The sequence below is a fragment of the Rhea americana genome, unplaced genomic scaffold (assembly GCF_003343005.1).
Source record: "Rhea americana isolate MKP2758 unplaced genomic scaffold, rheAme1 scaffold_57, whole genome shotgun sequence".
Lineage (NCBI taxonomy): Eukaryota > Metazoa > Chordata > Aves > Rheiformes > Rheidae > Rhea > Rhea americana.
The window spans coordinates 2,363,502-2,375,737 of record NW_028186723.1 but is presented as its reverse complement, the minus strand read 5'-3'; the positions used below and the strand labels follow the sequence as shown (position 1 = coordinate 2,375,737).

General features: G+C 37.7%; 1 protein-coding gene across 9 annotated transcripts in view; it reads left to right on the top strand.

The window, feature by feature from the left end:
• Positions 1–12,236, top strand: part of ABLIM1 (actin binding LIM protein 1) — a 158,739-nt gene that overhangs the window by 117,505 nt on the left and 28,998 nt on the right. For all 9 annotated transcript variants that reach the window (XM_085319081.1, XM_085319079.1, XM_085319077.1 and 6 more), the window contains 3 exons: positions 4,809–4,886; positions 6,838–6,993; positions 11,567–11,602. In XM_085319081.1, the coding sequence (XP_085175207.1) occupies positions 4,809–4,886; positions 6,838–6,993; positions 11,567–11,602 (270 nt within the window). The remainder of the gene's footprint in view (positions 1–4,808; positions 4,887–6,837; positions 6,994–11,566; positions 11,603–12,236) is intronic.

Here is a 12,236-nt window from a genome sequence, read left to right as displayed (position 1 = left end):
TTGGTTTGGTTGCCTGCCCTTATAAGCTTTTATAGAGCATGATTCTGAACATCTGTACTTTAAAAAGCCATAGCCACCACATTGCAGCAACATCTGAATGATGTGGATGGCTCTAGTGTGGATTTTATTTTTCAAAGAAGTTACTTGTWTAGAAGATGTGCCATGCATGATGAAATAACAAGCTGAGGTAAATCCAGATGAACATCCTGAGCTTTGCAAACTAATACTAAAATAACAGTCAATTTGGGGCATATGCATGGGTGATATGACAATTGGGCAYTGAAATTCACAATGATCCCAATAAGATGGCCATCAAGAGCATGGGAGTTGATCCTCCAGTCTGCAAATGAAGTTGATGAAGGACTTTTGCGTTGAGGACATGCATGAAATGAAGAACAAAAAAGTAAGAGATGTGTAATAAATTGGAAAATACTGAGAAATTTTGTAGATATTTTAGATACTTTGCGTCTGATTCTTTTTKGGGGGGAGGCTCTTTTAATGACATGCATGAATTTCTGTTGATTGAATTTCTGTTGATTCTTCATATACATTCATAGAGTTCCAGTACCTAATAGACATCCCATATTAATGTACTTACTACTGTTACATCCATTTGGGTGGAAGCAGAAAGAAAGAAGAGATGACTCTTGTGCTCTGAGAAAATGTGGAGAAAGACGATGCAAGGCGCATGCATGCATGCATACGCACACACAGATTAACTGTAGTACTAAAAAGAAATTTGCTTTAGATTTCTGTGAACAAAGGTGATATAATGAAAGGCTCTGGTCAAATCCTTCAAGAACAAGCATGGTCATCTGAAGGAGGTTACAGATTTGTCTTATCTGAGAAATCCATACAAGATGTAAGAGAGCTTAACTTGCTCAGTCGCTTGAAGGTAGAACAAGTGTCATATACTTATTTTGACAGAAAAGTAAATACTATTAAATAAATGCATGCATATAAAAGGAAGTTTCCTTTAATTTTTAYACATCTGCTTCCAGCAATGTGTGCAAGAGATGCTCATTTGATAGCTCTGCTGAATGTTAAAGATTAAATTGGGGAGAGCCATTATTATTTTTCCAGTTTCACCTGTGCTCTAATTAGCTATCCCCTAGTACGTAATATTCATCACACTGCAATTATATCAGTAGAGAATTTGACCTCCAGTATGTCTCTTGCCACTTGCTTAGCATATGAAGTCACAACAGTGGTACATAGCCTCAAGGATTCTTGACTGATAATGGAAATGTGATGTGTGATGTAGTAAAAGCCATCCCCAGTCAGAAATTTTCAGTCAGGAGCTATTACKGGCTCCTAAGATATCATATCTTAATATGAGCCAATTATGGGAGCTGAAAGTATGCCAGAAGAACAGTTTATATCAAAGTATATTCAGTGCAGATTTGATATGGCAAACAGCACGGATGTTTTTAAGTGTACAGCAATTGTCTTTAGGGGAAGGTGCAAAACTCTGAAGGATTCCAGACCATATGGGAAACATTCTGTGACAGAGTGGGAAATAACCATCTGCAATGGAAACAGCCTGTGTAATTCTAAACAAAAAATAGGTCAAAGGAAGGCAGGAAGGGTGAGAATACATGTAGAAGTCTTCTTGTGTGTGTGTGTGTGTGTGTGTGTGCGCGCGCATGCGCACGCGCTCTGTCTTCAGAGGCAAGTTGTTAAACTAAGCAAGAAACGGGGCTGGGAGCGAATAGAGGAGCCACAGAACTCCAGCTCTGCATGGATTAAGCTTCTCAGGACACAAACAATGTGTATTCAGGCAGTAGCTAGCAGAATAGCATCTTGCTCAGGTAATGTGGAGCTTTGCCATAATTCAAAGGTAAAATTGATGCACACAGGAAGAATTTCAGAAAATAGGAAATTAGATTTAAGGAGGATTATATCTGGTTTATGGGCACAGTAATGGGAGGGTGATAAGAAACTTTGAAACAGGAAAAAGAGTACGTTGAGGAAATAGGGAAGAGGCGCTATGACTTGTCTATCCATCTGCCAACAGCCACTGAATTCCATGCAACTATTCCTATAGTGCAGGATTAAGAACACACAAGAAAGTTAGCAGGATATGGTTATCTTCTTAGGGTAAAAGACTTCATTGAATAAATTCACTGAAATGGTTAGTACGAGTGAATTTTCCTTTGCTGAACAAATTCTTGTAAGTGAAGCTAAGATTAAGAGTTGGACCAAGAGCTGAGAATTTCTGATTTTCTGAAGCTATTACGAAAGGACAGAGAGAAGAGCATCTCGGAGAGTATGCCAGCTAAGAAGAAGACAGAAGTGCCTCTAAAACTTTTTTTCCCCACTAGAGAGAAAATTAGATAGACAGAACTCTTGAAGAATGTTTGCTAAAAGCAGAAAATAACTGACACACCCCTAACAGTATCTCAAGTACTTAACCTTGTTCTTGATGTTGTAATGAAAACAACTGAAAACAGTTCTTTTCCATAGCAACTGCAACAACGTTACATATGTCTCCACTCAAAGCAGTGGTGGTGTGAAACAGCAGAATAAAGRAGAGAATAACGAAGTTTATTAACAATAGCCAGATTTTCCTTGGCCTAAGTCTTTTAACATTTCCCTAAAACAAGGAGTTTTGTCTTCAACTGCATTATAGGAGGAGCTAAAGGGCAGCTAGCGCAGCTGAGAAATTCCTGTGTTCTCTTTTGGGATGTAGGATTTTGCTGCTACAGAGAGAAAACACAAGAAACTTGTAAAAGTCCAGCTGTGAAATGTTCTCAGATGTGCCCTGGAGGGGATTTGTGACTCTGTCATTCCATGGCCACATCTGTTCTCTGTTTGATCTGAATCTTCAATTTTTGGTGGGACATGTTCAAAGGCCTTTATTCCCCTGACCCTCTGACAGTGTGGTAGTTTTCTTTTTCCACAAATAGAGTGAGGGAAAACTTTACATGTAATCCACAAACTACACTTCAGTATTCAGTCTTCACTATTTTTGGAAGGGACCTCTGTAGATCACCTAGTCCTCCCCCCTGTTCAAGCAGGGTCACCTAGAGCATGTTAGACAGGATTGTGTCCAGGTGGGTTTTGAATATCTCCAGAGAAGGAGACTCCACAGCCTCTCTGGGCAACCTGTTCCAGTGCTCTGTCACTCTCACAGTGAAGAATTTTTTCCTTATATTCAGGCAGAACTTCTTGTGTTTCAGTTTTTGCCCATTGCCTCTTGTCCTATCTCTTGGCACCACTGAAGAGACTGGCCCCACCCTCTTGACACCTCCCTGAAGGTATTTGTAGATGTTGATAAGATTCCCTCTCAGCCTCCGGGCTAGTTTCTCTGGATTAAACAGGCCCAGCAAAGGGATATAAGGATAGTTCTAGTAGCTTTTCTGGCTCTGAAATAAAGAGTAGAAAGACCCTGGCAGTTGTTGAAGGATCCTTTCTGCAAATACATACCGAGAGATTAAGAAAGCCCCAGTAGCCTTGTTGTGTCCATTCTAGATATTTTCTAAGCAAAATTTTTGACTCAGGCTTTAAAGCTTTTTTTCCTTTCAGTTTGTTACTAAAGGTCCCTTAGTTCAGGCTGACAAGAGGCAAGGACTATTTACCAAAATTTAACTTTCAGTGGCATTAAAATATCCCACTGCACTTGTGTCATCAGAGTCATCTCCTGTACATTGCTTCATGATAGGAGCTGTATCTTTGCAGCCAGTTAGGGAGCAAGAACTCTTTTCTTTTCTCCAGTGGAAGTGTGGTATCTCTGATTGCCTCTTTTAAAGTCTGTAATAGCTAGTTTCAAATACCTATTTAGATATCTAACTGCCAGTAAGAGCTGGGAACCCAAACCCCTGGATCTGGTGATTAGCTTCTTTCAATTACCTTGAGTCGTGTTCCTAAGGCGATAATCTTTAAGTCAAAATTGCGTGCTTTACCATTTTTGTTTACCTGTGTCTCTTGTATGCTAGATTTAAGAGTAATTACCCTGATAGGCTGAGTATATAATTTTGATTGAATTAAAGGTTTTCGGGTTTATTGAATTTTAAGGATGTCCACGTCTCAGTCTCAGTGATGTTACTTTGTTTCCTCTCCCAAAATTTTCCCCAGAGAAGTACTGTTTGTTTAGTACCTATGGATGATGTGTTGGAAAATCTGCTAAATGTGTGAGAGCAGCCACTCTTTAAGAGACTGAGTGTTCTCAGGAATTTCAGTTTGCAGGACAGTGTTATTAAACATCAGAACTTTGGGGAAGTGTGGGGAATCATGAAATTGCCACCAACATTTTAGCGTTGGTCTTGCACCTAAATTGTGCTACAGACATAGGGAACAGTTCTGAGCCCAGGATTTGTGGTTAGAGGGGCTGAACTTAGGTCTGTATTTGTAACAGAAATCCAGTCACTAAGATTGAATTTCTGGAAAGTGATAATGTGTGCACTGTGTTCTTCTCGACAGTTTTGTCTGGGCTACGGCTGATATCACTTACTGTTTGTGAACTAACATTTTGGTAAAATCACCAGCAGGAGTATCTGAAATGTAGTTTGTATGGCTCCCTGCAGTGTATCTAACAGGTGTTCTTTTGTTCATTATTGTTGTTAGTATTTTACACCGTGTGCTTTAAAAGAATCTCATTTCCCTCTCACAATACTCCTTCCCCTGCAAAAAAAGCCTGCCAGCCTCACAAGATTATGAAATTTGCCAGAGCATGTGCGTTTGTGTTGATATTTTTTCCTAAATACAATTAATTCCAAAATGCTTTAAGATTTCTTCATTTTAAAATCCAAATCACCAGTATTAATGGTTTCAGGTATCTCTGAGAAGTTACACTGTTTGTTTTTCAGCCTACAAGAACATCATCAGAAAGTATTTATTCCAGACCAGGTTCCAGTATACCTGGCTCACCAGGCCATACTATCTATGTAAGTACTCCTTCTGATGAATAAAGTGATACCTTGGTTGTAGGCATGAAATACTCCATACTGAAGTAAATCACTTTTATACTGATGCTAATGCCTTCATTCTAGTGGTTAAATTGACAAAATTTTCATTGCCTTGACAGATATACTTTTTATCACTGCAACATTTCAAGAGCAGGACAGTCCACATTGTCTTTAGAAAGATTTGGTAGATTTTTCTTAAGTCACTTTTGATGTTGTAAAGAGTTTCAAAGAGGTCATTTTACTTTGCACAGAATTTGAATTTATGTGAGGAAATACTTGCACCTCAATACGCAGGTCTTGAAAGGTCTGCTGTCCGCAATTGCATAATTTGAGGAGGAGTGTCAGCCACACTGAAGGAATCTTGGCTGATAAAACACCTTCGTTTTCAAAGATCAAATGTTTTGGCTGTGGAAGGAAAGGTATTTGGTGGTGGGGAGGGTTGGTTGCTTGGTTTGAAGAAATAGGATTGCAAGGATCCTTCTGTTATTAACATAAACACCGCAGGAAATGGTGCTGAAAATACAAAGCTATTGTTATACTACTTTATTTGTAGCTATTTGAGATTTAAAGGATAGTATGATTCCTGTAGTAACCAACTTCCTATTTCAGTAGTTTAGATGATCTCTTTAACTTCTTGGCCTTGTTATTAGTGCTTTTTGAGCCCATGAGATCTTGGAAATTAAAGATGGAAATACATTAGCATAAGGTTGGCCCAGAATTTTTAAAGGAGTATTAGGGGAGGTTTTCCATTTATTGTGTATATTCTTCAGGAATTTCCGTATTATAAATGTCCATGCCTTCTTTTTTTCTTGGCGGAGAAGTCCTTGTGGACAAAAGAAGTCATCTTTTTGGCTGCATTACTCAGTTTGAAACAGGAAGAATATTAAATCAAATGTACTTGGGTGAATAACAAAACAGCTCAGATTTGGTGTGTTTTTGTGCATATAACCTACAGCACCAAAAATTCACATCCCTTTAAAAGCACTTTTCCTTGAAAGTCCATATAACCTGTGTCCTCCTCTAAGTCACGTTCACAGATAACTGCACAAAATTCAAAGCAGAAGTGGAAGATAATATAAAATGCTTTTATTTTTAATAATCAGAGGTGTTTCTATAATGCAGGTAAGAATGTATAATGATTTTTAAGCAAATGTTCTTATAAACAAAAGTAAGGATTAACTATATAAAATATATGTAAAAACCTTTTTTCAGCTCCTTCTGATGGATGCAGCTCTTTCTAGAATTAATTTTCTACTACTTTGAGCTTCAAGTTCTGAATTAGTCAAGACTTTGCAGTTTTAGTGGAAAAACTAGTAAATTTTAGTCCTATATAGTATCCTGTTAATCAGCTACGTGCTTTTGCTGGGAGACTAAGCCAGGTATAGGTTGAGTGATGAGGGCAATATAATAATTTTAGTTGGGAGTTTTACACCTCCTGGCAATTGGTCCTATTTGCCTTTTGTTTCCTTTTATTAAGTTGTATATCCTCTCATGTGCGAAGTTGTAAGTTCGCTTTATGTCTGTAGACTTCTGCATGGAGTCCTGTCATAATCTCTGTGATCTGCAAACCAAGATGATGTTATCACATATTTTGCAGATGGGCAAACAAAAGCAGAGAGGTGAAAAAACTTGCCTGAGGCCACAAAATAAGTCATTTGCAAAGCTGTAATTTCCAGCTCAGTACTGGGGATTATAAATTCTTATGTTTGATCTATAAATGCAATGATTTTTCTTTCCTGAACTCAGAAGACACTGTATGCTCTTGAACAGGAGGCCTACTGGTAAAGAACAAGAAACAGTTCCTTTGTATGTAAACAAAAAATGCCATAAAGGGGTTTACAACAAATACACCAAAAAACATAAATTATATAAAATAGAAACTACTAGTGCTTTTATGTAAGTTAATTTATGTTCTGTCTTTGACCTTTAGGCAAAAGTAGACAATGAGATCCTTGATTACAAGGATTTAGCAGCTATTCCCAAAGTCAAGGCCATATATGACATTGAACGTCCAGACCTAATTACTTATGAGCCATTCTACACTTCTGCCTACGAGGACAGACAGGAGAGACAGAGTCTTGGAGAGGTAATGAAATGACAAGCAAGCCACTCTGCTATAAGCTTTGTGCAAAGCCTGCTATGCTTCTATTCTCTTTTGAAACAGTTTCTAATAGACACTCCTGTTGCTGCTGCTGCTGGTGTTCAAAGTGCTTTTTGGCTATTTGATGGGGATTTAAAGGGAAAAACCATGATGATGCCTTATATGGGAAACAGCAGAATTAAGCACACAACTCCGTTTCTTACCTACCTTAACATCAGGCACTAGTAGAGGAATGGTGGATGCAGGCTGTTTGTGTGTGTACTCGTAACTCACATAAATATTATGGTATTTGGGTACAGCCAAGTCCAGAACATGAGGCAAAAAACAGTCTAGTGTTGTGCACTAGGCASCTTGCTTTAAAGCACTGATACTCACAACTGAACATGAAGAATATCATGATGTTCTGTGTCAAGAAAAGGATGTGTCAAGAGCTGGGTGTGCTCTCTCACAAATATCATATGGAAATAYATTTCCAGAGCACTTTGTCAGACACACTGGGTAAAATACGCAATAAGTCTGCATCAGCTGCTTTTCCACCTGGAAAAGCTGGTTACTTGCAATATGGAAATAGTTACCTCCTGGTATAAACTACTATCATCTTTTATCTTGCAACAATAGAAAAAATCATCTGATATATTTTCTTAAATTTTTATTTAAAGATATCTTTCAGGTTGTAGGGCTCCTCCAGTTTTCTCAAGGGAACTTCTGTACTTGCAGTGGACTTCTAATATGGTTCCAATGCAGACATTGAAGTAGGTTTGAAAGTGCTGACATGTTATTCCATCTGACAGTAAATCAGACTTTTAGAATGAAAATATAAATGAATGTGGAAATGGACTTACTTCCTTGTAGTCTCTGTGATTTTATTAAGAGCAACAGAATTGAGTATGAGGATGAACTGGGGAAGAGGAAAGTACAATAAATTATTCAGATACCACTGGTCTAAAGATGCCCAGATTGGTGACTGTTAATCTCTTCTCTTAGTCTGGTGTCCTGCCCACCAACAGAGCAATAGCTTGTGCTTGTGAATCAGGGTTATCTCAGTCTTTATGTTTTGTTTTTCAGTATTTTATAGGATTAGTCTTTTAAATTATGAGTTGGAAATTCAGTAGACTGTTCAGCTCAGGAAAAAGATAAGACATTAACGGGTCATTATGTTAAAGAATTTTCTCCCTCAAATTCAGGCCAGTAGTCAACCCAGCTGACATCTGATTGGAAACCATTGTGAGATACCTTGGTGATCTCTGACCAGCCCCAACAGGTCTAAGCCATTTCATAAAACCATCTACAGACATAATTCTGTGGCTGGTCACAGAGGAGGAACTAATCTCACTCAGAGAAAATTTGTTAATTCTAACGGGAATGCCACTTTCTGATAAATCAGTATGTTGGAAGCTGCCTGGAGTTACACTTTTAGGGRAAATAAGCAAAAAGGCTCTGGGGTTTTCCTACCCCATATTTTCACCAGCATTACATTCAATTAATCTTCTGTGACAGCACTATCTGGAATGAAAGGGCTCTCACCTTCAGTTCAGGAGGTCTGAATTTTCTACCAAATGCTACCACTGATATCTGTGTCCTTGGCAAGTCACTTCACCTCTTTGTACCTGTTTCTCCTCCCATCCCTTCTGGGGCAGACCCATCTCTTAGTTTGTGTTTGTACTGTGGTAAACCCAGTGACACCTTAATGTTGGTACAGCTTATATCAGTCACCATCATCCATAAAAAGCAAAGGAGAAGACATGTTTAGGCATGGCAGGGAATTGCACACCTTGAGAAATGCCTTCATCTTGACTAAAAACATCGCTGTATTCAGGTAATTCCTAAGTATACAAGGGAAATGTGCAAGAGCTGCCAAAGTTAACCCAGTGGTGAGGACATACCCAAATTGCAGGGAYGCTTTAGCCATTTAAAGTCAGAAAGGACAGCAATAGACGTTTTTCTTTATTGTAATGAAAAAAAATAGCTTTGAGGAGTTTCTCACTGACAGTCTCTCGTGTTCAATTAAATCATAATGTTGTTTTTCTGAAAGTCTGTGATGAAAAATATTTTCATACAGCACCATCTAGTGGGAGCTGACATGCTAGATACTGTGAAGACACCCCAGCAGTTATGAGAGGGGAGTGGAAGGAAGGTCGTGAGGAGTCCTCTAGTACATTAGGGTTGTTTTAGAAGATCTGCTCTCTTGAGATCACTAAATAAACTTTCTCCTACTGAGGCAGACACTTAATTTACTGATAGATTTTCCAAAAACTGTCACTTAGGTCACAGAATGGCAGGTCCCATTACTTCTGCCCTGCTAGCAGCCTGAGCAGCACAGGAATTTTTTCAGCTCTGACTTTTGCTGCATACATGTTTAGAGAAGCAATATTTTACCTGCATCTTGTATTCTGTCAGTTGAAAGCACTGAATGTCTGTAACAGCCTCCTGAAAACAAGCTGTTGTAAAGTATTTCTTCTGACATGATAGGTATTTCAAAATAGAGCAAGCAACTCATACTACAATAAAAAGAATATTAAAATGAAATAAATGGAAAGTGCTGGAACTTCTGTTACAAAATGATACCTGTAAAGGTGGCCAAAATAGCATTTGCCAAAATTTCCCAGAACATGAAAGGATCTATATGACTTCAAGTATCTGAACAGTCCCTTAGGTCTTAAAAGTAATAGAACATTGAGCCTGTTGCAGTGAGTTTCACCATAAATTTGGTCAGAGCAGGATTTCCATATAGATTTTTTTTTTTTTTTTAAGAGTCATCGCTTTGTATTTTTACTGGCTTGCTATTCTGGAAGTAACTTACCCTTGTCACTTTAGTTGCACAGTGTGTTTCAAACTGACTAGTGTAAAAACTTCTGTAATAGGACAAATTTTTAAAGACCTTACAAACAGCAAAGAACATTCTCTGACAACTTTCCCTGGCACATCTAGAGATAAGGTAGTTCACCTRTGCCCAATAAAACAGTAAGTTGGCTGCGGCATAGGTTCCCTTTTCCAAAAAGCACAGAGGTGATATCAGACAGTGGTGAAGTAGAAGTATATGGAAGGTTAGTCATGGCATTAAATYGCTGTCTGGGATGTCTTCTCGGTCTTACAGTCCTGTGACTACCATTTACAATAGTTAATTACTTTAGCATAGCATCTAAGCAACCAYGGCAGATTATGGAAATTGGTTTATTTATGGTAAATATATAAATTACTTGTAGAAAAACAAGGGAAAGCACATCATAAACTGTGCTTTGTTCATTTATATTGCAAGATTTAGGTTTTCATTTATTGCTTTTGTGGAGAATGATACTACAGAGCCCTGTCTATGATATATTGCATGAGAATAGGAAAGTTTTTATGGCTGCTGCTATTGAACCTGTAATAAAATGAYGGTTTTCTGTAGAGAACTTGTGCAATTATAAGGATTAGGAAAACGAGAATGTAGAAGGAGGCTTTGATAGACAAGCTTTTAAAAGCTTTATTGCTGAAAAGGAGGTGTTCTGTACCCAGACTAAAAATGTCACTCCTTTGTTTGGATATTRTGCATTCCCAATGTTACCAACCCCTTTTATGGTCTCTCACTACTAAGTGTATACGTGGACATTTATTACTAGAAATTCTCCATTCATTTTACACATCTACTCTTGTACTTTTTATAATAGAGCAGAATCAAYTGCATTATTAGCATACTAATATTGAAGTTTACTGCATAAATGAAATATTTTAAATTCTGATCTCCCAACCTCAAAATGGCTTGTAATTAAAAGTACGTAACTGGGAATCATACATAGCCTTTATTCTTGTTTTCTTGTATTCAACTAATGCATGATTTTATGCTTCATTTTTAAAAGGTATTTCATGCCTCAGTTTGCCTGGCTCTGTAGTAGAAGCTATTCATAAATATTATGTCCATTTCCTTTTGGATAGTTCCTCCAATTTAGATGCTGTAATTCCCAGCTGTTCTCCTTGCGTAACCATGGAAGAGCCTGTAGCTAATTTAAAGAGAGATCATATCAAAGAAATGTTGATGACAACAGCTTACTGCTTTGTAAGGATAGTGTATGAAATGTAAAGCCTTGGGGAGAAGCAGACTTTTACCAGAGTATGTGTGTTGGAGGAAAAATACACTTCATTTTGAAAGTTTTTCTATATTCCTGATGCCATGCAAAGCCCTGAGTTAAGACTATTTACTTTTGATTTGCACTTTAAAAGTTTCTTCATAACAGGCATGGTTATTAAATTAATAACTTCTGGATTTTGATCTTTACAGCTATGTTTTAATTACCATAATGATTAGATGACTCAGAAATGTTGTTGCATAATATTTGACTGAATTAATCTCACTTACGGTTATATTTCTCCCAGAAACCCCCAGTTGCTTCAATGACTTAAGGAACAGTTCCTGAGCATTATAGAAAAATAAGTTTTCAGTGTTATAATGGCMTACGTTATGTCTACACTGCCATTTTATACTGCCATGTATCTGTGTATCTGCAGCAATGTTTAGATTGCCGTTTTCTTGTCCAGTACATGCAAAGATGTTTCTTTAACTTTATTTTTTATGTCTTTGCAGTCTCCAAGGACATTATCTCCTACCCCTTCTGCAGAAGTAAGTTTTKTGGAACCTTTGGGCGCAGTTTGTTGCTATGATTAGTTACTCATTTCAGGGATGAAGTACAGATATTGATTTTGTTACTAGTCTAATCYATCTCTGCCATGTAGGCATGTCTTCTGATAATTAAAACTTAAGGAAAATTAAATCTAAAAAGAAAGCATTAAGTGCTCATTGACAGATTATGTACAAGAAAATGAAAATACTGCTTTAACTGTTTTGTTTTCTACAAAGCAGAGTCATTTGTCCAGAAACGGTCACTTCTTGTGTATTCGTCTTTCTTGTGGCACAGACAGGGACTCAGATCTCAAGATTCAGTTGATCTACATGACCTAAAATGCTGCTCAAAGCATCTGAATAATATGCCATGGTTGCTACTGAAACTTCGGCAATTTTGTTTTGAAGAGAACATAACTGTGGCCTCGTTTTTTCTTTACCTTCCCCTCCTCCCCCCAGGCTTTTATGAACATCATAGTAACATTAAATATTTGTAAAGTCATTTGTCAAAATCGTGTAAGTGCCATTGCATAAGCGTTACTGTTTTGGGAGTGGGACCTGTTGCTTTTTTGTTTGACTTAAAGTTGGTGATTGCTACATGCTATTATAAAATTTGTCCTATGTTTTCATGCAT